We start from the raw sequence: 26510 nt of genomic DNA on the forward strand, positions 1-26510 counted from the left end.
AAGAGACTCAAATAAGGCTCATTCTGCTTTCTGATTGGAGAACCAAAATACCAAGAATAGAATATCACCATTAGAATATCAACAACTTGTTCATCATGTCCAATGTTTTTGTAATGAAGACTAAATCAACGTGGCAATTGTTATTAGTAAAAGTTACTATATTTGATTTGAACATGTTAACCTCATATCTACACAGTCAAAACAATATTAATATTACTTTCCCACTTTTGTTCATTCTAATATTTTCACAAGGTAAGTGTGTTTTTAATTTTTGCAAGTCAAACGGCAAGTGTGCATGAAAGAGTTTTAGACAAATGTGAAAACTCACTAATGACAAATGTAAACAATGATTACACTCCACCATGTAGACATACCACCAAATTGCTCAACATTTACTTATTTGAGTTGGTCACTGTATCTAAAGGGGATTTCAGTAACTCAACAGGAGAGATGAAAAAGTGGTGTCTTACCAAGAATTGAGACACTGCAGTAAAACTCTTAATTTTTGAGATTTCTGTTTGTCAATCTTTAAACGTAAAATATAAGAAAATATCCAAAATGCACAAATTTTTCCATCATGTAATGTTTTCATATGTGAATAAGGCATTTTATTTTTTATAAAATTGCCAATATTGCCATTTTGTTGACATATTAGATGTATACATACAGTTAAGTTATTTTTGTCCATCGTGCAGTTGTGTTTTATCAATAACAGGCAAATAATTGGTATGAGTTTTTACAATTGTGTTGGGGTGCAGCTTTAGGGAATAATTTGTAACTGTAAAAATGTATACACTCACCCTGCTCCATCTCCATCCGTGTCCACTACAGTGGCAGATCCATAAGCTTCCTCTACTCATCTTTTTCATCAACAAAGGCCATGCTTAGACTTAACAACACATGTAATAGTTTAGTTTTTCTTTTTGGCAGGCTCATGGTGGAAGGCTTACCAAGTCTGCAGCCCACTCCTCTTCCAGGACCAACGCTACAGGCCACAAGTCAGGCATGGGGCTACGTCACTGTATCTGACATCCTGCTGTTGGTAGAAGTCAAGTATGATGAAGTGTGCAGCCTCCTTTACACAGAGATGCTGAGGGAGCACTATTGTAAGCACATCTACAATAGTTGTACAATGACATAATTTCTATTCAAAGATGTCCCCCATTTGCCTTGTTTTGGTCCATGGAGCTTTTGTTTAGGTCAAATTAACTTTATACTGTATAATGAAAACTGAAAGTAGTTTCCCGTAGAAGAGTCTAGCTTGTTTGCTAGATAAAGGAGACTTCAACTCACCCCACAACAAGAGTTTTCTGCACACACTTACTCAAAAACATCTTACATCTTATTAAAGGACAGAAAAGTCAGTTCAATCCCAAAGTCTGTATCAGTGATAAATGTGAGTGTAGCTGCAGTGTTTTCTAGACTTTTAGTCAATGTACTTTTTTAGATGTCAGGGACAAACTAAGCTAGACTCTAGCAGCTCTTTTGCATTTTAGATGTGTTTAAGCTTTTAAAGGAAAATGTCATAACTCAACTTTGAAACTTTTGCCATCACTGCTAAAATTCTAAATGTTGTGTTTGTCATCTGCATACCCTCTATGATTAAAAACAGATGGTGACGTCTCATTTTTATTTGATAGCTGCTGACGTGTGGGATAGTCTGTCGCCATGGGAACAACGTGAGGCTGAGGAGGGGCTGGGAGGTGGAGCAGACCAAGCTTTAGCATCACATGACCTGCTTCACCTGGCCCAGCTGCCCGGAGCGTTCAACATGTACAGGTATTTTACTTGACAGTGGTGGAAAGACTACAAAAAATGTGTACTCACGTAAAAGTGCTGTTACATTGGCAAAAATGTACAGGTTTAAGCACAAGTACAAAATTGCACGTAAGTTGTGTAACTTAACTTAATGTATACAGATTCCAGGGCCAGTGCTGCTCGGCTGTCTCCTTTCTGTGTGAGTTAAGCACACGTTGTCAACAGGAAAAGAGTGCGCTGGAAGGACTGGCTCACAGGTGCTAACCTACTCTACACCACACAGTGTTTCTATATGTGGTCATTTTACGTTTGAGTCTATTTTCCTCCTCCAGGTTGACTCCAGACAGTCTGAGGCTTGTGTGTCTCTACATCAGACTGGCCACTCTCAGAGCTCAGAGGGAAAAGCAGGCGTACAATGCTGTTCTAGCAGCTCAGCAGTCCTGGGAAAACTGGTGAGAAATGTGTATGAAGCTTCAGTTCAATGCTAGGTTAAGGTACAATATGATTTAACCAAGATTCCCTTCCCCTTCCCTGTTTTGTTCTTTTCCTTATATTTTGGTCATGTCAGAACCTTTTTGAACTAATCTCAAACTTGAATAGTAGAGTTAGTCATAGATTCACCTAATGTAATCTGTAAGGATATCAGGTGGAATAATTTTGCAAGATAGCAAAAAAAAAAGTTTTGCCATGTTAAAACTAAACAAACTGCAGCAATTTATACACACACATCTATGAAAGTAAACCTCTTTGATTTATCTTTTTTCTCGCTTGTTATTATTATAAATGGAAGAGTTCCAGTCTTTTTTTCCTTTTTAGGATTTTTTGGCCTGTTGGCTTTATTATACGGGAAAGCTGAGTATGAAATGGGGATGAAAGAGAAGGGAGGACATGCAGTAAATTGTCAGACTCAAACTCACAACACTGTGGCCGGCTGCGCATGGAGCCTGACATGTGTGCTACCACCTTAACCACTCCACCACTTGTTAAAATAATACAAAAGTAAGTTTTGCTGCTCTCTTTCCCCAGGCCAGATGTGTGCAGTCCACAGAGAGCGGAGCACGCGGCCCTCCTCCTCCAGTCTGAGGACCGTGAGCACAAAGTGGAGCCAGTCTCACAAATCCCTCAGCAGGTACAAAGATGGGAAGAATTTTTGCCATAATTAGAGATGTAATATGTATGTCCACGCAGGCTCTCCTGCAGCTGCTAGTGCTGAGTCAAGAGCAGGAGCGAAGACAGCTCATTAAACTGCTGCAAGACGTCTCCCAAGAGGAATTACAGGGGCCAGCGTGCACAGAAGATGCTCCAAAAGAAGGTAAGTGAAGTGGGTTGTTACATCAAGATGAATCTCTCAAGCTGGAATTTAATTAATACGTTCAAATTCTAAAGGTATGTTTATTCATAAAATGTATACAGTCATAAGCTGTTTGAGCCTAGATTATAACATTGAAAATGTAATTGTTTTAACTGAATTAACTTTAACTAAACCACAAGCTGCATATTCTTAGCTCTGGCCAATCAGAGCAGGCTGTGATGTTATGTGTGTTTATTAGTTAAGAAACACCAGAGAGACAAGTGAGTACTTTTACTTTAGTGCAACTTTAGCTGGAATGATTGCATATGGAGTTTAAATTAAATTCAGCCTGTAAGACCCAACCTCCCTTCTCCAGAGCTCACCTGCTCCTCAGTCTTCATCATCATCAGCACCACTTTACAGTTACTCCTTTCTTTTCCTCCTTTGCATCATATTACTGCCCAGTCTTCTCCATAATAAACTCACCATCCAGATCGGCAAACCCACTTTCTTGCAGCTAAGATTTGCTCGTTGAATAAAACTCTTCTAATTCTTCTATTTGTTTCGGGTCTGAGTCCCTCCAGGGTGAACTCTGGTTGTTTCATGTTACAGAGCTTAGGGCTGGCTGTGTAAGAAAACTCCAGCAAATCTACATATGTCTGAACACCCAAACACAGAGTGAGCCCAAGATACAAGACTGTGGGCTTCAGCTGCTCGTGGACTTACTGAGGCTGCAGGAGGTCCAGGCATCTGCACTGCTGGCCACTCTGCTGGACAAGGTCAGGAAAACACTCAGGGTCCCAGAGAAAACTAATTGCACTCCTACAAATTCTAGCCATCAACATTTGAATTATTACAGAAATAAGCTTCCTAGATATTTTGATCAGACAAGAATTAAACAGTGACAGAGCTGCATCAAAATAATCCGACAAATGCTCCTTCTTGAATTTGTACAAAACAGTCAGACATTCAGTAATTTAACAAGCGGATGACCTAGAGAATCAGTTCAGAATGATAAGTTATAAGGAGAAGCCAAAAACAGCTTTGATTGTACCGCGTAAGAGGAGCATTTCCAAAAGTAAAAAGAGAAACAAAAATGTACGAAGATGCTACCTAAAGTATTGAGCACAAGAAAGAGACATTGAAAATATTTTGAGAAAGAACTGGTACATTGTTAATCCATCATTATAACATGTATTTAACTAACGTCCTCCTAACTAGGCAAATGCTAATTAGGCCTGATCTGATTCCACTGACCCTCCACCAGGAAACTACAGGTGCGGCTGGTCATGTACACCATGCAACTTCAATGCAGGAGCAATGCAGAAGACTCATTTCAAACAAGCACAGCATTTTTTCTTCACCCTAAAACAAGATGGCGGCACAGTGGCAGAGTGACTAGGACTCACCTCACAGCAAGAAGGTCATGGGTTCAAAGCTTTCAAAACTCCTGTGTGGAGTTTGCATGTTTCTTCCCGTGTCTAGGTGGGTTTCCCCCATCAACGCAAGCATGTACAATAGGTAAAAATCCTCCAGCTGCAAAAATCTGGAGATGGGTCCCTGGGCGCTGCACTGTGGCACCCACTGATGCTGAGGAGATTCCCAAGCGAACCTAATATTTTAGTGTCTTAACCATTAAATATATTAGGATAGAGCAAGTTAAACTCCTAAGAAGAGGAGAACACATCAACAGGCTGTTGCTACACAGAGAGAATGTTTTTAAATGTATACTTTACACCACAAATGCTGGCCTCTAGTGGCTTAAATGAAGAATACAAGCTGAAACATTTCTTGTGGACTTTGTTGATGAACTTATGATAATGATGATGAACTATGTATTTGAATCAAGATGAGGACAAAAATGTATTGATTGGTCTAGGTAATGGCTGTATCATGATTTTTTTCCTGTATTGTATTGTGTGTATGACTCCAGTGTTGCACTCTTGGATTGTCCAACCTATCAGTGGGCAGTAGCTATATATATATGGGAGTAGCACACAATTCGTAACAATGACCTGAGGAAGATCCATTAAGATGGAAAGTTGTCTCATTAAATACAGTTTTGGTGTAAAGTGTTCAGGCTTGTCTCTCTTGTCTATGTTCACTGCAGTAGCCTTGCAGCTTGTGATATCTACATTTTAAATGTGACCATAACATTAGAGTCCAGCAAAAAGGAGCACACAACTTTGCATTCAAGCTGATAAAATGTTAAAAACATGTTATTATTTTTAGAGTCCACTCACTCTCCTGTCTCTCCAAGAAGACTTCAGATCTGCTCTACAGCTTCAGTGTCTATCCAACCTGATCCAGCTGCTGTCCTCAGATCAGCCTCAGTCCTGTTCAACATCTGCAGACAACAGTGACCTTCCTCAAAGCACATCAGCAGAGGAGCAATTCTGCACGCAGACACACACAGAGAATCCAGACTCTCCAGTGCAACCAGACGTATGTACAGGTGAGGACTATTTAATTGTTTAATTTGATGTACAAATTTGTCGAAGTTTGTCAGAAAGTACCACCCCGTAATAACAGAATCATCATATTTAAAGGAGACATTCTGTCAAATCAGTTTAATGAGCGTTTACTCTTGTTACAACAGTGTTTCCTCATCATTAGTTTAGTCAGTGTTGTATGTTTGAGTAATCCTGTATTGTCCTGCAACTGAGGCTTGAATGCTCAGAAAAATCCTGTTATCACCTACCACCTATCCCTGCCCACATCCCTGATCAAGAAATCAGTGGACCTGTTTCTAGTAGGTGTGTTCAAGATGAGCAGTGAAGGCGGCTGCTGGTGTTTGGGGGCGGATGTTCAGACACTGGTACATATGTCCTGGTAATCTGGAGAAAGTAAAGCATCCGCAGGCGAAAAACTCCTGCTGCCTTGACCTGCCTTCATGGACTACTAAATCTAAATGCATGATGGGAAATGCAGTACTGTGTAACACATGAGGAGACCGCTGGTTGGGCCGGATCTGTTTTGACCAGAAATGTGACCTCCCCTGTCATTCTGCACCTCCTCTTCTCTCCTCAGCTCATCTATCTACTTTTATATCATCATAGATGGTCCACATGAGACAGAAAATACTATACAATCTGGATGAGATTTAAAGTTATTTTCTCCATCAGCTGTTTATTCTTTGTTCTAGTGAGGTGGTGTGTGAAGGAAACAGAGATGCACTGATAAAGTTTGATAAAGTTTAATTCAGTGCAACACTTCAAAGAAACACAAGATCTATCCTTTCCCTGGGACTCTGCGTGATCTTAGGCTCCCTGTTCTCAAGCTCGTGGAAGTAATCTGGACAACAATATTTAAAAATCAAGACTACTACGTTACATCACTCCTGGATGAATAAGGATCACAATGACACATTTTTTAAATTATTCTGACATTACTATTTAAATAAGTGAACAAAAAAACATGCAACAATTCATGTAGAAAAGTTCAGTTGTATCATCTGGATTCTGTTTTTGGAAAAACAAAACATTTCGACTCTCATCAAAGAGTCATTCTCAATCGGCAAATTGAGTCTGGGAACTCAGGTTTTATATCCTACTCTGTGTAAGCCTTGCCCACCGGACGGAACCTCCTAAAAGGGAGTTTTTGGTTTCACTTGAGATTACTCTTCTTTGTTTTCTAACAGCCCTGCAATGGGTTATCAACATCCTATTATATCCTGACTTGTATTCCCTCCTCACTGAGTACCTGTTCAGCATCAGAATGCCCCAGGCGTCTCCCGTTCCAGGGTTTCAAAACACTATTATATACAACTGGAAGGTTGAATCTTAAACCTCCAATTCGATTTATCGATTTAAAAAAGGATTCTTTTTTTTTTAAACAAAGTTGTCTCCTTAACCATCTCTTCTCCCGCTTAGAATCTTCACCTCGCTGTCTTCAAAAGAGTGGTTTGTGGCTTTAAGATGAAGATGCACGGCGCTCTGTGGTCCTGAACTTGCATGTCTTCTGTGCTGATAAAGCCTCTTGTGCAGTGGCTGTTTAGTCTCATTATGTACTGCTCTTTACACCTTTCTTGCATTGGATAGAATACATTGCATTGCTTTGTTTTTGTGTCTGCATCTTATCCTTAAGGTGAACCTGTTTTTGTCTTAAAGAGTTGCGTGGTTTAAAATAAAAAGGGATTTTGTGCTGCCTAAAAAATCTTTGCAGTTTTCCAACAGTCTCCAGACACAGATACACAATTTCTTCTTGGTTTTGTTTCCCTTTTGTCCCTTTTTTGCCCTGCTTTTTGGTTCTCTTCACTTTGTTAAGAGCCCAAGCAGGCAAGGTACCCACAGGCTGAGACAGCATTTCAGGTGTGTTTTTCCTCTTTCCTCTTGCCCTCTGAGTTAGTGAGCACTTCTTGTGGTCTGTGTTGTAATGTTCTTATCACTCTCAGCTTTTTTTCTACAATGGAACACTCCTGGAGGAATGAGGGATTACACCGACAACAATTAATGCTTAAACGTGCACTATGTGTGTTTTTTGTGGTGGAGGCTCTACCACCTGCTTCTCATGAAGATGTTATTGTTTTGTTAGATTTTAGAACATTCTAGGCTAAACAACAACATCTCCATGGAAAATAGAAGGCTTTGGATACTCCACCTAAAAGCTTCACTTGTGCTGCAGGCTGTGGGGCAGTCATGGCTGATCTGCCCAACCTGGAGGTTCTGGGTGTGTCCGACACAGCAAGTCATGATCCAAGTGATGGACACCTGAAAGAACCAGAGAGGAGTCGAGGGCAGCTCCGGGCCTCTCTGATCACACTGGCCTGGGGCAAAACACCCAATCCTGGCTGTCTCACAGAGAGGGAAGAGGCAGGAGGAAGAGTACAGCCAAACGGGACCAATCTACAGCAGACAATATGTGAAAGCAATGCTGGAGATGAGTTACAGTACGGCAACACAAAGCAGGTGATTCTGTAACAGCCAGGACTTAGCCAAGTATGGGGCGAACTGAGCTTTGGCTTCAAACATAGTTTATTTTAAAAAGAGAAAGTGAGCGCCCACTGCTTGGTTCCCACGTTTTCCCATTCATTTTCCCCATATATGTATATACCGGTATCTAAAGTTTGAAACTTGGGACTAATCAGCGTTATAGTAACTAATGATCACAAGACCTATATATTTATTTTAATAATCTGACCTCTAATTACGAAACAGCTTGCTTGTTTTTGGACTGAAAACAACCATGTTATGAACATAAATTACCACATAGCTGGACCACCTCCATCGTCCATCGCAAAAATGTGCAAACTCTATGGGAAAAATTGACTGGGAAATTTACTTCTGGACTCACAGCAGTCTTTAAAGTGGGCAGCTTGATACTCATACTTACCATCTAAAACTATTCAGGAAAGTTCAATATTTGTCTTAAGCTATCAATATTCAAATTAACGACCCATAGCCACATAAGTCAAGTTAATTACGAAGCCCTGTAAAATAACAGACATGTATTATGTTGTGTAGATGGTCTCAAATGGAGTTGCAGTCAACACTTCTCTAAGTGAAGATGAAAACAGAGTACAAGTTTTGGTGGCAGAGGACCTTCTAACATCATCCACAAACTCCTCCAGCTCTGAAGAACAGGTTTCTGAACATAAACAATCTAATGATGTGGCAGTGAAGTTGGAACTTAAAGAGACGGAACCGAATGCAGACGAGAGCAGAGAAAGTGCAGTGTTACAGGTACAGTACGGTCACTTTACAAGCATTGTAGATGTGATGATGAGTGAAGATGTGATTGTGTACTGTGCTATCCTTTTGCTATAACTTGTTGTTCCAATTGGAAGAACAATATCTGAGTGTCACTCAGTCAGGAGTTGCTCTTGTATTTTTGCCTTTCTGACAAAACTATGTCCTGTTTAAAGTCTTCAATTGTTGACTGAAAATGACCGTTCAACCTCCTTTGTGTTTGGACGGAAGGATTATCTATGACTTTTTACATCTAACGCCTTATCCTTTCCTTTTCTTACGATACTAACATTTCAAACTTCATTTTGGTACTAAAAGAAAAGGATCTAAACTCGATACCAATTTCAGTACACAATAATTAAGTGTCAAACATGCGGCCTGCAGCCCTTTCAACGTTTGAATCCAGCCTGGCGAAAATATGAACCCAGGAGTGTCCAAACTGTGACCCAGGGGCCAAATGTTGCCCTCAGACCAATTTTTGTTGGCCCTCAGACTTGACACAAACAACACAAAAAAGTAGTACTTTTTACTGTAAAATTGGAGGGGTTTGAAATCCGGAAATAACATTGTCTGATTTAAAAATATAAATATAAAATATATATATATATATATATATATATATATGTTATATGTTATTGCTGCAGATAAGTATTTGAACACCTGTGGAACCCAATGTTAAAGGAATTTCTGTATTTTCGCACCTTTTTTCATAATTTTGGCCGGGGTGCGACTTATACTTATAATTATACTTATACTCTGGAGCGACTTACGGTATATGTGATATTATTTGTTCTTTTCACACTTGCAACCCTATTTCATACTCCAGTGCAAGTTATATATGTTTTTTCCTTCTCTATTATGCCCTTTTTGGCTTATACTTGGCGATTTATACTCCGGTGCGGCTTAAAGTCCGGAAAATACAGTATAGAGGATTTTTTGGCGCCAAATCTGAGTCTCATTTTCCTCGTGGCGTGGACAGCCAATTAGTCCTCCCACAAATCAATCTTCCCTTTCGTCCTACTGCACACCTGCAGCCTCGTTCAGAGAAAGACTGAGTTCGAGCTGGCTCAGAAGAGAAATCTGCGGAGAGAGAGATGCGATCCGTTGCCCTAAAAAACAAGCGCACGTGTAGCAGCTGGGCTGTTGCGTGCTCACGCGTGAGCACACTTTTCAAAAAGGGACTAACAGTCGCTTTGTTCTCAAAAATCCTATATTATTCCTTTAATATTTGGTACAGAAGCCTTGGTTTACAATTACAGAGGTCTAATGTTTCCTGTAGTTCTTGACCAGGTTTGCACAGGGATTCCGCCCACTCCTCCATGCAGATCTTCTCTAGAGCTGTCAGGTCCCTCCAAAGATTTTCTATTGGATTTAGGTTTGGAGACTGGCTAGGCCTCTCCAGAACCTTGATATGCTTCTTACAGAGCCACTCCTTGGTTCTCCTGGCTGTGTGCTTCGGGTCATTGTCATGTTGGAAGACCCAGCCACGACCCATCTTCAAGTTCTGACTGAGGGAAGGAGGTTGTTGCTCAAAATCTCACAACACATGGCTCCATTCATTATCTCCTTAATACAGTGCAGTCGTCCTGTCATGGCATGCCCACACTCACCTGCCATCAAACCTTGTGCACGAGCACGCTACAGCTCCGCTGCTATTCGTGCGACCGGAGATTTCTCTTCTGAGCCAGCTTGAACACAGTCTTTCTCTGTTGTCCCTCAGCCATTTTTACAAAGTGTGGAGCCACACTAACATGCAGGAAATTATTGACATGTGGGGTAACTGCTCAGCTGTCTACGCCATGAGTAAATGAGACTCTGATTGGTAGCCAAAAATGCTCTATTCAACCTTTAAGCAGGGGAACCTTCTGTTCGATGCGTGATTTTAAAACATGAGGTTGTAGTGTATTACCATTAGTAACCTTTGAAACTGTGGTCCCAGCACTTTCAGGTCATTGACCAGCTCCTCCCGTGTAGTTCTGGGCTGATTCCTCACCTTTCTTATCATTGATACCCCATGATGTGAGATCTTGCATGGAACCCCAGTCCGAGGGAGATTGGACTTTAGTCTCTTCCCTTTTCTAACAGTTGATCTTTTCTCACCAAGCTGCTTGCCAATTGCCTGCAGCCTTTCCAGCCTTGTGGAGGTCTACAATTTAGTCTCTGGTGTCTTTTGTCAGCTTGCCCATGGTAGTAGTTGGAGTCTGACGGATTTGGGGGTGGACAGGTGTATTTATGCAGCTAACGAGCTTAAACAGTTGCTACTAATTTAGATTAATATGTGGAGTAAAGGTGGACTTTTTAAGGGCAGACGAACAGGTCTTTGAGAACCACAATTCTTGCTGATTGGCAGGTGTTAAAATACTTATTTGCAGCAATAACCTACAAATAAATTATTTTAAAACCATACAATGTGATTTCTGGATTTATTTATTTTTGACAGTGGAAATGCACTTATAATGAAAATTTCAGACCCATCCATAATTTCTAAGTGAGAAAACTTGCAAAATTGCAGGGTGTTCAAATACTTGTTTCTCTCACTGTAGCTGGTTAGCGTCCAGCATGCATTTTAGGTCTTAATATTTGCATTTATGATGAATGTGTGGGCGGGACTATTGAACCCTATAAACTGATGGTGAATATTTAGGATGCTGGGAATGCGATGTATTGCTCACTGGTAAGTGAGCAATACATGTGGACTATGTGTGCTGCAAAATTAACTAGTTGTTCACATTTTAAGACTGTAAAAATCAGGTACAGCACCTTTTAAAGGTTCAGTAAGGTTGGTATTCATCTTACCAACAGATAATAGTCTGACATAAAGAAGGTACATCTTAAAATTCTAACCACAAAACTGAATATTTCAAAATAAACTGAATGATGATTAGCAAATATTAAAATCTTCTGCATTAAATCATTGGCTACATCTAATAAACCTGTAACTCATTTGACCTTCATCTTTGCCCTGTGTAACTTTTGCAGAAGACGAGGCCACAGAGGGTGTGTGCTGTGGAGAGAGAGCAGACCATGCGCAGTCTGGTGGAGCTGCAGAGGAGAGTGGAGCAGAGGCAGCATAGGGCCAAGGAGAGGGCCAGGGAGAGGCAGCTCCTCAAGGTGCAGGCTTGACTTATGTGTATGTGATAAAGTTCATGTTATATTATATTATAAGTGAAATGTAAGCAAAACATGGCTGACACAAAGGTCACCCGAAATGGTTGCTTTCGTGGTCTGCAGATTTCAATTTGTTTTTATATTTATGGGCACTGTCTTAAAATAAAAATATAGTTTCAGTGCAGTTAAGAACATAGGACAATATGCTCACTGTATACAACTTCACTTTGGATTGTACAATCTAAATTGATCTTGATATTTTTTAACGTATCTCGATAACAATATTCAAATTTTGGCAAACTAACAGAAATGTGCTAAAATATGTTTTTTAATGTATTATTTGAGGTTTAAGTATCAGGCAAATGTGAGGACTGTAAAATGACTTACAAACGAGCAGGATTATCACTTCATATAATTGTTTTAAAGTTAGTTATATTCGAGCAGCTCTTTGCAATAAATGTAATACTTAATACATAGATAAATATATAGATTATAAACAATACCCAATAATGAATGTTTGCATAACTTCAAAACAACGTTCACAATATTATATTATTATTATTATATAATTAGATATATTGCCAAGTTCAATTAAAGGCGTAATGGAAGATTTTTTGGCCCAAATCTAAGTCTCATTTCCTCGTGGCGTGGACTGCCAATTAGTCCTGCCATGTATCAATCACAGAACGCACCTACTGCTCACCTGCAGCGTCGTCGGCTTGTGCCCAGGAGAGCAGCACGTTTCCGCGTCTAAGCGCATGGATCTATCATAATATAGTTCCCTAAGTGTACAGGACAAAATTAAGACAGAGAAAGACTGTTCGAGCTGACTCAGAAGAGACGGAAATCTAAGGGAGACGAGAGATGCGATGCGATTCGTCCATGGATGTATTATATTAGGATCCGTCGCACTAATAAACAAACGCACGTGTGTGTTGTATCAATCCGCACGGGGGGAGTGCGCATACGCACTTCCGCCCGAGTTCTCAAATCGGCGAAAAATCTTCCATTACACCTTTAATAGTTTTAAGAGGGGTCATTAAAGGAGACATCATCATTTTATTTATTCATTCATTTATAGGACAACACAGGATTAATTCAAACATGCACCAATGAGCCAAAATACAACATTGTGTAAACTAATGAGAAAACGCTGTTGTGACATGGTTAAATGCTCATTAAAGTAGTTTTTATAATATCCCCTTTAACGTATCCATTGTTTAAATAGGGATGTTTTCTCTATCATATAGTACATTTAAATTGTTTTTCTTGCATGCCTTATTTGATTTGATATATCTTGCTTTTATTATTGTTCATTGTTGTATGTTGCACCGAATCACCAAAGCAAGTTCCCTGTGAATTCAGTTCACTGACAATGGCAATAAACCTTTTCTGATTCTGATTCCAACATCTCTGTCAGGTCCAGGAGCGGCTCTCCCTCATCCAGAGCAGAAAGGCTGAAGAGGACCAGCTCGGCTTGAAGGACAGACTCAAGTTGCTCACACACGACCTCCCACAGGTGAACACTAGAGGGCTGTATGCTGATTATAACTGGAGAAAAACTGTGGAACAGAGACCTTGGCAGGCAAGTACTCAGGAGGCTGAGGAGGCTGATGGTGCTGCTGCCCTGGAGAAGAATAGGCGGAGGGGGGTGTTAGCTGAATTGCAGTGATGGAAAGTAACCAAGTATAAAAGTACTCTACTTAAATAAAAATTTTAAGCACATTGCATTTGAGCAAAACAAATTTGGTTGCTCTACCGCCCCCTAAATTTTACAGTGAATTATTAGTCTCCCCCTCAGGCTCGGATGGCCTCCCCCACAGGTTCAGGTGGCCTCTCCATCAGACACTGTGAAGTATTGCAGGAAGGGGGGATCGCTTGGTGATTGGTTGAGCATTAAATTTAGCAGGCAGAGATTGGTTGACAGAAGAAAAATGTATTTCCTAATACTTTGGTTGATTTGCAGGAGGACATCCAGCAGCAGAAGGCGGTGGTGAAGGAGAGACTGGAGCAGCTGAGACGTGAGCGCTCCTACATCCTGCAGTCCAAGCGAGACAAGTCGGTCACTTCATAGTCCTCCATGTAACGCTGGCTTTTAACTTTCCTTATTTTGTTTTTTTTCTTCTTTTTATTCTTCTTCTCCAGAAACACAGCAGGGTTTAAAGAGCTCCTGGGCCCGGCAGGACTGCATCACACCAAAATTAAGGAAGATGCTGACTGAGACATGACTGTTATTGTACGTTTCTTTGCATTTACTTCACTATTTATTTATTCGATTTATTGGTTAGGGACAGGTACAATAAATGTATTATTTTCTCAGAGTAATCCAATGTCAATGCCACAGTGTTTAAAGCCCAGGCTCATTTTCAACACCAGTTCAGGGTGACTAGTCTGTCCCAGTTCCTGAGGCCCCAGGCCTTAGGCACATCCCGGACAGGAAGACATTCCTGCTAGATATGACGCAGACACCTGCTCACCCTCACATTCAAACTGTTTTTGTTTTTTTCAGTTATAAGGCGTTTTCACATACAAGAGTACCAAGAACTAAGCCCCCATTATCCCCAGTCCCTATTTAGTCAAAAGAACCACCCAATCCCTCATGCGCACATTCATATAGTATCAGTGGCTGAGTGGGTCTACCTGAGGATAACATTAGAACAATTAAATATCCAATTAAGTTCAGAGTTTCAGTTACTACTGTAGTAATTAAGTATTGTACTTTTGTGTTTTGTATGCCATTTATTTCTCCTTTGCATGAAAACAGTGTGAATAAAACATATTCCCAATAAAGATGTTGTAAATGTACTTGTTTTTCCAAAAAGGTACCTGGTCTGACTGAAAAGTACCTGTCCCTGAGCAGAAGCTAAACAAAAAGTGTGGCCCCAGTCCGTGCATCAAATGGGGAACAAAAACTACCAGGAACTGAAAAAGGTTCCAACAATGGTAGTCTGATTGTATTTCAAATTCCCTGTGTAATTACAATATATGAATCACCAAACGCATTCAAGTTCATCAGTAATAAATATCTTTGTAGACGCAGCGCAGGTGAGTGTAACAGTCGATAATATAATAGATCCATAGAAACAGTAGATTTAGCCTGTTTTAGACAGACAGAACTGACGCTTATGTGTGCACCCTTAAGTCACGACAAAACGCGCTGAAGAAAATGTGGTAAACGGGTTTAAAATGTGTATTTGCGATAAAGGGGCACGGCGTGTATCAGCAGGCAAACGGGCGGACGCAGTTTCCCCGGGACCGCAGGCAGACAGAACAGCTCGGAGCAGCTTGGTCAGACTTCCGCTGGAGTTTGGCGAGAAATTGCTTCACGCACTCTAATCTTCTGACTTAATGCTGCTTTTTACATTTAATTTAAATGCTATTTTGCGTTGTCAGCGGTACTTTATAAAAAAAAGAAAAGAGATTATTGATTTCTACAATATAAATAAATTAAGTGCGGCGGATCCGTAAACCAAGTAATAAAATAACTAAGGCCTTACCTGTATTACAGAGTTCAAAAGTGATGCTCTCGTCATAAACCTATGGCTGTGCAAAGGGAAGCACACTGGACACAGCTGGTTTCTTATACATTTTAATAATTTGACAAACATAGGCATTAACATTAATGTATGACTGAGCCCCTCAGGTGTGCACACATCAAACCCTGTGGACTAAATTACATACACCATGAGTCCTGAAGGTGCAGGTCAACCATCCACATAGCGCCCATTTTCTTATAAGATTAGTCCGATTTAATTTGGATTTCTGCTCATTGCTTACATAACACACAGGACGCTGCTGTAGAGGCCCACTGCACCTAAGAAGGATGTATTTACAAGTTTACGGGAATTGAAGGAACATGTCCAATGACATTTTGGCAAACAATAAATTGTTTTATACAGAGCAATTGAGTCCAGAGGCGCTCCTGCAGGATGGGGAGGGGGCGGGGCTTAAGTGAAGCGGATGAGAATTCATTTTTCGTTTAAATGACTGTATATTATATACAAGCGCACTGCAGTCCAACACAAAGCAGAAATACTAATGCCAAACAAACGTTCAGTGGCTCCTGTAGCACACACAAAGTACACAAGTGTCCTCAGTGATCATGAGTTTACAACAGAAAGGTTCAAGTTGTGCAGCCCTACAACAATCAAACTATGAAGACCAAAGCTGGATTTCAAACTAAGGAGACGTTGTGCAGCTGACTGGTGCTCTACGATGTGTGTGGAGCAGATGGAAGGTAGCTTGCAAACCCCATTTTCCAAATATTTCACAGGTAAGAAGCCTAACATGCCCTGGGTGGTATGGGACAGCTTTTACACAAAGACAGGGCACACTGAAATTAGGAGCATGATGAACTGACCTTCATTATCACAACCAGTCGGTGTAATCCTTCATTCATCCACAAGACGATTCGACTCTCATCCAAAAGTCATTGTCAATCTGCAGATCGAGACTGGGAACTCAGATATTTATTCTATTCTGAGTAGGCCCAGTTTCACTTGAGACTTCTCTTGTATTCTAACAGCCCTGTAATGGGCTATCAAAGTCCTATTGTAGATTGACTGTTGCTCCCTCATCACTTTATTACCTGATAAGCCTCAGGATGACCAGGGCTTCTCGCGCCCCATGGCTTCAAAACGGACGGAAAAATTTAAACTTAAACCTCCATTTCTGTTTAAAGAGGGGTTCTCTTTTTTTTTTTTTTTTTTTTTTAACAAAAATGGCTTCTTTAACCATATTATGTTCTTCTTAGAAGCTCCACCTCACTGTTCTCAAATGAGTGGTTTGTGGTTTTAAGACGAAGATGCAAGGCGCTCAGTGATTGCATTGTGACAGCCATCATGAGGTTCCCCCTGGTGGAGGGGCTTACTCAGAATAGAATAAATATCTTGAGTTCCCAGACTCGACCCACAGATTGCGAATGACTATTGAATGAGTCAATACTTGTTTTTCTAAAAACAGTGTCCAGATGACTACAATTGAAATTTTCTCTACATTATCACAACTGCCAATACTTCAACTTGTACGTGCAAAATCTGTGCGGAAAGCAGCATGTGCTGGTAAACTAGAGCCACTGGTAAGTGTTTATGATGATCTACTGTGCCCCATTTGAAGGTTAAAGCCTTTGAGGAAAACAGGTCAAGTTGAGCCAGTGAACCTTAGATTATGGACCATGTTGCAGTACTGTCCATAAACAAAAGAATCATTCATCCAGCAGATTACATGTAGTGGGCACCATGAGGTGGAGATGTGGGGCTGAGTATGTATTCAGAGACTTCCCTCTTGAGAATTGAGAGGGATTGGTCAGCTAACATCTGTGTGGTGCGTGTGTGTGTATTGATTAGAGGAGTCTCTACTGGTGTGCACACTGCACCCCTGGACCATGGTGGCCCCCTTCCTCATCTGAACTATCGTTATAAGCCTCCCTCCTGGCTCCGCCCCCAGCTTGACTCTTGTCAAATTCTGTCAGGTCGACTTCTTCTGCATCTGGAGCGATGACAGGTGTCTCAGAGCGAGCAGGCAGCAAGCACTCCAGCTCCTGCAAACACAGGCAGCACAACAACAAACCAGGGTCAAGGGTCAAAACCAAGGTTTACAATTCAAACATAACCAATTTAAACTCACATTGAGTTTTTCCGGGCTAATCCAGTTGTTCTCAGGAAATTTGACATCAAACTTAATGTAAAGGTCTCCCTTCTCAAATGGGTTTCTGTACTGAGGCATTCCCTCTCCTTTCACAACTCGTATAGAACCTGTAGACAAACGTGACATCAAATGTTCAGAAAAGAGCTACAAATTCTACATGATCAAATCATAGCTTAAGTATCACATTTACCTGGCTCAATCACTTTTCCACTTGGATATTTGACCAGCAGCTGCCGTTCATCTAGATGTGTGATGGTCATCTGGAAACCACACAGAGCCTCCACCAGACCAATGTGCTGCACCATGTGGAGGTCGCTCCCATCACGACGAAAGTCCTGTTCAAGAACAGAACTACTTTCAGTTGGGTTCGGTTTATCAAACAGATTTCAAACATTCAACATTATGTCAGAAATGGATTTGAAATCCATTTCAGTGACAATTTGTTATTAATCTATTTATTTGGAATCCTTCTAACTTTTGTTCAACAAACAGCAGCTTTGTTTTTACTACCCCATAAAAACATCATATATATATTTAATGGAGCTAATATTTTAATATCTCCATATTGCACTTCTGATGACGGTAGAGGCAGCTCCAGTGAACGTTAGAAAGTGCAATCTTAAAGTATATAATGATGGACTAACCTGATCATTGACTATATTCAGGTAGTGCCAGCAAAGACCCTAACCCAATGGCTTGTCAAACTGAGGTTGTCAGGAACTATACTTGACATACTGAAGTCCTTTAAAAGTTTTGATCACACATTGAGTATAGCAGGTGGTACCTCATGATCCTTCTCCTGCAGCACCAGGACGATGTCTCCTGGTTCAACCCCAGGAGCTTGGTCAGCTTCTCCAGTGAACGTGATCTTCTGTCCATGTTTCATGCCTTTGTCCACATGCACTTCCAGGAGTTTGGTTTCCTTACTGACCTTGTGGCCTTCACACTTCTTACAGCGATCCTTCTCATTGATCACCTCACCTGCACACAGGGCTCAGGGAATTATTCACAGCAGTTTATGAAACATGGACCGAGAACACTGAGGACGGACTTTACCTTCTCCGTTACAGTCTGTACAGACGGACTGCATCTGTTGGACCATCCCAGGAGCCAGCTGTCTGATCATGACCCTCATCCCTCGCCCTCTGCAGACTGTGCACTTCTGAACGGCCCCGGCCTTGCCCCCCTGACTACAAGTGGATAGACACAGCAGACATACAACTCAAACATCTTCACAGACACATTAACCTTTTTACAGATACTTAATATTGAACATTTCACATTTCATTTGTTGTAAACTGCCCTATTTGATCTAAAATTGCTCACTATTAGAAACAGGTCCATTGACTTCCTGTTCAAAACTGGAGATAAGTGACATTTCACTGTGACAAGCAGCAGATAGTCATTTACATGTTTTTATTTTTGAAAAGCGGCTACATGACATTTTAGTACTCTAGTACTCACTCAGAATCTTTTTTTTTATTTTTTATCAGAAGTACAGGAATGTGGGCAGGGATATGTGGTAAGTGAAAAAAGGATTTTTCTTTTTAGCTCTTGAGATAAATATATCTAAATATAGAGATATACATCTCTATATTTTTAACAGATCGATATCAGTCTGGTCACTGATCTCATCTCTGCAAATTCAGATGGCCGTGCTTGACAGGTTGATTAGCAAATCAGGGATATGCACGATCCGTCCGTATGAAAACAAACATGGCTGCTTACGAAGAATTAAAACAGGAAAGAAACGTATTTCTGCAGAATCAATGAGCCAAGTATAAAACGCTATTAATCGTTATAAATGACAGCTGACCAATGTTTCTCATGTTTCCTCTGTTGTGTCACTGAAATGAACTAATCTGATTGCACGGTTCTCTTTGAGTTTGGCTTGAGGGAGCAAAAAACCCATTCCAGTTGATTTGATTGCATAATATTGCTGCCATTCCAGTCAAGGAAAGAAAATGACCAAGAAAACTCACCCATTGCACACACCACACAGCACGTTCTTACTGAGCTGTAACTTTGTGGTTTTGCCATTGTAGAGGTCCTCAAGGGAAACTCTGCAACATCAAAATCAACATCATGTAAACGCAAACATCAAGACGTGTGACTCAAAAACACAAACATACTTAAGAGGGTGCACCATGTCCTCGCCTCTCCTCCGCCCGCCGTTACGCCTCCGTCCTCCGTCCATGAACCCAAACAGCCCTCCTCCAAAAATATGGGAGAAGATGTCATCCATGCCAGGCCCAGGACCCCCGCCCTCTCTGAGCCCCTGCTCTCCATAGCGGTCATACAGCTCCTTCTTCTCTGGGTTGGACAGGACTTCATAGGCAAAACTGATCTCTTTAAACTGAAAACACAAATGCACACAGTTAATATAATTTACAATGTATAGATACTCAGGGGGAGACCACCTGAATCTGAGCCTGAGGAGCCATGTGGAAATGCTAAAAAAAAAAATCGATTACAAAAGATGGAGGAAACAACTTCCAGCCTCACAAATAGTATACGTTGTTGTAAAAAATGAAAAAGAAGAAAACTATTGTGGGCTCAACATTTAGGTGTTCTGGATTTTGCCTTCATCAAATGCTAAGTGTCTTTTCTATTTTTCTGACATTCTGAGGTGAATCCCAGTTTCTTCAGTGAAATCACATTCTGTTCCACTTCACTTTTGCCTTTATTGCAGAATGTAGATGTTTTTCTTTACAAACCTTTAAAGGGTCTATATGTTGCTAGTGTTGTTTTCTTCAGTCTTACCTTATCTCCAGCATCAGGGTTCTTGTCCGGATGGTACTCTTTGGCTAATTTGCGGTAGGCCTAGAGAAAATAAAGAATGAGTTAAACGTTAAGAGACAGTTGAAAGTATTTCCACCTCTCCCTCTTCTTGTTGTTCCTGTCAAAAACACCAGCCGCTCTCAGGACTCACTGTGGTTGACATCTCCTAGGAAGCCACTCTGAGTTGTTTGTTACATGGACTTCGGAAACAAATAATTCTTTACAGAAATGCTGAAATAGTAATATCAACTATTTTTTTTACGCAGAACCAAATGTAAATTGCGTTTCACTATGGCGTTTTCACAATGGCACTATGGCACAATGATCCATATTTTATTATTTTATTAATTGAGAATGAATGTCACTTATGGTCTCAGTTGCTCACAAAGGGCCTCATTACATTTTAAATATAGTTACCTTTAAATGTTTATGACATTGGGACTAACATTGCAAGGGGGGCAATTCATTATCGAGAAAACCAATATATGACAACTCATCCTGACGCACTAAAGAGTACATTTTCCACCTGTGAGAGATAGATTTGATGATAATAACTCCTGTGCATTCTCCTCTAAACTGTGTAGCCAAGGAAGGGGTCTTTAGTATTGGCTGGCAGTATCTGAGTAAATTCATCTGTATTGTTACTGACACACTCATATCGTAGAATTGGCCGCTTTCATAAGAGTCACTATAAGGGTCAGTAACTATAACTGTTTAACCCGAGCAGCTGTTCTTCTGTCAAACAGCTTTGTAATGGGCAGCTTTGTAATGTGTCAAACCAAATATAAAGTGGACACTAATCTCACGAGGTTATTTACTTGTTTTTTCCGTCAAGTAGCCTGTTTGCTAGCTCTTACTCTTGACATATGTGTTTCAGGGGCTAAAACCTTAAGCTTTTATCATATGTTCTACTTGACTTGTATATAAATGGTTGAAAATGGTAAGTGTGTTATAACCACAGGCTGTCAGGGACCCAGTACTTCGAGTTCTAGCGCATTCAGTGGCCAACGAGCTTGGCACGACTAGCGCTCTGCCAATTGCTTTTGCATTTTCCGCTAAAGCTAAACGGACTAACGTTAGCTCATGTTGTCAACTCCAGAATATAACAGGCTACTGCTCACTGAAGACCGGTCTCGGTGTTCTCGTCTGTTTATTCTCTTTCCATATATTAGCCTAGTTTTGAGCACGTACCTTTTTCAGTTCATTTTCTGAAACCGAGGGTGAAACTCCAAGGATATCGTAGAGCCTGGTATCCGCGACACTCGCCATGATGCTAACAGGCTAAAGGCTAACAGTGAACTAGCCTCTGCGGAGAGAGAGAGAGAGAGAGAGAGTCAGCCCGGAGTCAGCTGAGCGCCGCTGCACAGCCAATGGACAGACCGTAAGTAAGGAAGGAAATACAGCAGCCACCCGAGAGGCCCCCAAGAGCCACCCCAAGAGCCACCCCAAGAGCCACCCCGAGAGCCACCAAAGGAGCTCACCAAGATCCACGCAAGAGCCACCACATGAGCTCCCCAAGAGCCACCACAGGAGCTCCCCAAGAGCCACCACAGGAGCTGCCCCCAGAGTCCGCCAAGAGGCACCACAGGAGCTCCCCAAGAGCCACGAAAGAGCCACCACAGGAGCTGCCCCCAGAGTCCGCCAAGAGGCACCACAGGAGCTCCCCAAGAGCCACGAAAGAGCCACCACAGGAGCTGCCCCCAGAGTCCGCCAAGAGGCACCACAGGAGCTCCCAAAGAGCTACCTCAGGAGCCATCCTGAGAGTCCCCCAAGAACCACCCCAAGAGCCACCACAGGAGCTCCCCAAGAGCCACTCCGAGAGTCACCGCAGGAACCACCCAGAGAGTCCCCCAAGAACCTCTCAAGAGCCAACACAAAAGCAACCCTGAGAGTTCCTCAAGAGCCACTCCGAGAGCCACCACAAGAACCACACAGAGTCCCCCAAGAACCTCCCAAGAGCCAACACAAAAGTAACCCTGAGAGTTCCTCAAGAGCCACTCCGAGAGCCACCACAAGAACCACACAGAGAGTCCCCCAAGAACCTCCCAAGAGCCAACACAAAATCAACCCTGAGAGTCCCTCACCCCAAGAGCCACCACAGGAGCTCCCCAAGATCCCGCCTGAGAGCCACCATGGGAGTCACCCCAGGAGCCATAAAAGAGCTGCTTGAGGAACCATACAAGGAGGCAAGGCACGTTTACTAAAATCACAAAACGGATAAAGACAGAGCTTCTCAAACTTTTCCTGGCGCTCCCCCCTAGGGAGAAAAAAAAAGTATCCATGCCCCCCCACAGCCTCTGGGACAGCGCAGAATTTGCGCTTCACTGTGGTAAATACAACGTTTCAAGTCACTGTGGATCTCTTTTACCACTGCAGGTCGATGACCGTCTTCTTCTTTGGTGTTTTATGGCAGTTGGTATCAAAGTGAAACATTACTGCCGTTACATACATACATTACTGTATGGCTTAGACTTTAGATTTCATTATTTAGACCACGGGTCCCCAACCACCGGGCCGGGGACCGGTACCAGTCCGTAAGGCGTTTGCTCTAGGGCCGCGCAAAAACAGTAAATAATTTATCAGCGACAGCATCTTCTCTGACGTAACTTTAGCCTGTACCTCAATGGCACACTTATTAGCTTAAAAGCCTGATCCATTCGATATAATAGCAAGTATATTATATCTATGCTCTTGTCCTGCGGGATAACATTTTTGATACGTGCATTATATGTGATACGTCATCACAGATGCGTCGGATCAAATACGTTGCCCAAAAGTAGACCCACAAGCTAGCGAAAATGAGTAAAAAACTAAAATCTTTGGAGAGATTTTTTGCTAAGGGAGGGGCCAACTGAGGAGCCAGACGAGGAGCCTATAACCTCCAAGAAAAAAAAAAGCTAAATTTAGTAGACAATGCCAGGAGTCCTACTTAAAATACAGGTTTGTCGCTACAGGTGACACTCACGCACCAAGTCCGCTCTGCATAATATAATGTGGGGAAAAGGTAGCTAACGAGGCAATGAAACCTTCAAAACTGCGACGGCGAGTGGCTCGAGGGATATATGACATGTTCCAAACATTAGCTGGGATTTTGGAGGACACGTCACTTGAGCCAGCATTCTCCCAACTGCTACGTGACGACGTGCTTTTGCTTTTACAAGAGTTTGAGCACTACTTCCCATGCATAAAAAATCTGCAAACTGCGAATCGAGCATTCCTGTGCAACAAGAAGATCAGCTGTTGGAGATTGCAAATGACGGTGGTCTTAAACGTATGTTTGAGGCAACAACCTTAATACCATTTCCAAAATCCTATCTGTGTGAAGCGGGCTTTTCTGCAGTTTTTCAACCAAGACAAAATTACGGAGCAGACTGGACTTAAGAAACACGCACCTCTAGATGGGGCCATCTCATTGCACAGAAACAAGCACAGGGCTCCCATTCAGATTCAGCGGTTTGGCGAGTTGTGATTTTTATGAACTTATTTTTGCCGTATTTGTCTGGCCGGTCCGTGAAAATAAAACCTACATTGTTCCGGTCCGTGGTGCATAAAAGGTTGGGGACCCCTGCTTTAGACTATTCTTTTGCAACGTCTTCTGTAGTTTTATGTCTTCTGTACGTCTTCTGTTGTTGTTTTATGGCGGTTGGTTTCCAAGTGTTACATTACCGCCAGACTTTATTCCTTAGACTTTATTCCAGCTGGCCTTCTTCCACGCCAGACTGTATTCTTTAGACTTTACCCTATAGACTCCATTCTTCAGTTCTTCTTCTACTACTTTGGTGTTTCAAAGCCCACGAGTTCAATTTTTGTAACACTGCATTTGTTTCATTGTCTTCAAAGCCATGCACTCAAAGCAGAAAGGAATTGAAAGCACATGCATTCTTTTCGCATATGCTATATATCATCACATGACTGTAACACTTAGATACCGCTGCAAGCTCTGGACTAAAACTGTGAGGAGACCTTGCTCAACACCCGGTCTGGAGAGACGGGAGATGGCGGAGGAGAGTGGATCGGGGATGGAAGACGTTCTGGACGGCGTGGAGGAGCAGCCTTTTCTGCCTGCACGTGCCCGGAAACGTAAAAAGTCCCTTAGCTCGTCCGAGGGTTCTGGGAATGAGCAGCAGGATGAGGTTGAAGCTATTGATATCCGGGGTGAGAGCAGAGACTGTAAGGTGATCATAAAGCTTGCACAGGATAGTGCATCCTTTAAGGAGTGGAATTCAGTGGCATTGTCAAAGAGCCTAACTGTAGCTGTGGGAGTGATCAAGAGTGCGAGTGTCCTTAGAGATGGCTCGCTGCTGGTCGTGTGCAAGGACGCGGCTCAGCAACGGAAGGCGATTGGAACTAAACGTCTGGGTGGAAAGGACATTCTTGTGTCTGATGCTGAAAGAAACACGGTCAGAGGGGTTATCGTAGGTGTCCCTACGGCGACGTCTGTGGATGAAGTTAAGGAGGATTTGACTGGAGTTACGGTGGTGGACGCTAGGCGTTTGAAGGTGACCCGGTTTGGGGTAAGATGTGACAGCTTGTCGGTAATGGTAACACTTGAAGGGAGGTGCCTGCCTAGTAAGGTGTTCATTGGGTACATGTGCTATAGCGTCAGGCCATATGTTCCGCCGCCCCTGCGTTGCTTTAAGTGCCAGCGCTTTGGGCATATTGCAGCGGTCTGTAGAGGGAAGCAAAGATGTGGTAAATGTGCAGGAGACCACGAGTATGGGAAGTGTGACGTGGGTGCAAAACTGAAGTGCTGTAACTGTGGGGAAGAACATAGCTCTGCCTTCGGGGGATGCAGGTTTAGCAAAAGAGCTGCTGAGGTGCAGAAAATAAAGGTCTCTCAAGGTATATCCTATGCAGATGCAGTCAAGAAAGTTTCAAGTAACGAGTTTAGAGTAAATACAGAGAGGGGAGCCAGCGCTGCTCCCAGCCAGGACGAAATGAGAAAGGCCAGCGTGGCTCCCAAGAAGTGTGAAGGTTTCAAGAGTGGAGGTCCCAAGTGTGCAGGTTCCAGAATTAATGAGAATACCCTGGTTGTGGATAGAGAGGATTTTGTACTCTTTATGGTGGATGTTGTAAACTGTGCTGCTCAGACTCAAAGCAGAACTGAAAGGATCAGGATCATTGCTAAAGCTGCAGGGAGATTCCTTGGAACAAAGGAGCTTGATTGGGCAGATATAGAAAACAGGCTAAAGGCACTAAATGGGAGTCGGAGTGATGGGGGTCTGCTTGTGGGGAGTCAGAGTGATCAGAATGACGAGATGGGGGTGGGGGTGGTCTCCTGTCCTCGTCCAGTCTCGTAGACGCACGGCTACCAAGCAGCGACATCAGTGGAAATATTAAAGCCTATAGAATGAAGCCTGAAGAATAAAGCTGTACGGTGGAAGCACCGAACGTCAAAGAAGGAGAGGAAGATGAAGAAGAGTCTCCCTGGAATAAAGCCGGTTGGTCTCTGAAACAACAACAACTAGTCACAAAGACATATCATGACCTCATGGGCTTTGTAACACCAAAGCAATGGAAGGAGTACTTTTACGGACTACGACAGAGTCTGAGGACTACGACAAAGTCTGAGGAATAAAGTCTGGCGGTAATGCAACACTTGGATGCCAACCGCCATAAAACAACAACAACAACAACAACAACAACTTAGATACCGAAGTTAAGGAGAATTTGACTGGAGTTACGGTGGTGGACGCTAGGCGTTTGAAGGTGACCCGGTTTGGGGTAAGATGTGACAGCTTGTCGGTAATGGTAACACTTGAAGGGAGGTGCCTGCCTAGTAAGGTGTTCATTGGGTACATGTGCTATAGCGTCAGGCCATATGTTCCGCCGCCCCTGCGTTGCTTTAAGTGCCAGCGCTTTGGGCATATTGCAGCGGTCTGTAGAGGGAGGCAAAGATGTGGTAAATGTGCAGGAGATCATGAGTATGGGAAGTGTGACGTGGGAGCAAAACTGAAGTGCTGTAACTGTGGGGAAGAACATAGCTCTGCCTACGGGGGATGCAGGTTTAGCAAAAGAGCTGCTGAGGTGCAGAAAATAAAGGTCTCTCAAGGTATATCCTATGCAGATGCAGTCAAGAAAGTTTCAAGTAACGAGTTTAGAGTAAATACAGAGAGAGGAGCCAGCGCTGCTCCCAGCCAGGGCGAAATGAGAAAGGCCAGCGTGGCTCCCAAGAAGTGAGAAGGTTTCAAGAGTGGAGGTCCCAAGTGTGCAGGTTCCAGAATTAATGAGAATACCCT

The 26510-nt window shown here is 42.3% G+C and overlaps 2 protein-coding genes across 2 annotated transcripts; one reads left to right on the forward strand and one right to left on the reverse strand.

Moving 5' to 3' along the window:
• The first annotated feature begins 7681 nt into the window (after positions 1-7681).
• On the forward strand, positions 7682-14166 carry LOC140349318 (uncharacterized). The gene is made up of 6 exons (XM_072435602.1): positions 7682-7956; positions 8512-8730; positions 11716-11847; positions 13265-13363; positions 13811-13902; positions 13990-14166. Exons 1-6 carry the CDS (start codon positions 7687-7689, stop codon positions 14063-14065), a joined length of 888 nt encoding a protein of 295 aa, XP_072291703.1. The 5' UTR covers positions 7682-7686; the 3' UTR covers positions 14066-14166.
• Positions 14167-15417: 1251 nt separating this feature from the next.
• Positions 15418-21689, reverse strand: dnaja2b (DnaJ heat shock protein family (Hsp40) member A2b). Its single transcript, XM_072434685.1, has 9 exons — positions 21463-21689; positions 20254-20313; positions 19623-19846; positions 19473-19553; positions 18547-18680; positions 18275-18471; positions 17681-17825; positions 17470-17597; positions 15418-17383 (listed from the first exon to the last, which is right to left on the reverse strand). The coding sequence occupies exons 1-9, from the start codon at positions 21538-21540 to the stop codon at positions 17198-17200; spliced, it is 1233 nt and encodes a 410-aa protein (XP_072290786.1). The 5' UTR covers positions 21541-21689; the 3' UTR covers positions 15418-17197.
• Positions 21690-26510: the final 4821 nt, after the last annotated feature.

Source organism: Eucyclogobius newberryi, unplaced genomic scaffold, assembly GCF_026437365.1.
Source record: "Eucyclogobius newberryi isolate DKJ021-1_F unplaced genomic scaffold, fEucNew1.0.hap1 SCAF_7, whole genome shotgun sequence".
Lineage (NCBI taxonomy): Eukaryota > Metazoa > Chordata > Actinopteri > Gobiiformes > Gobiidae > Eucyclogobius > Eucyclogobius newberryi.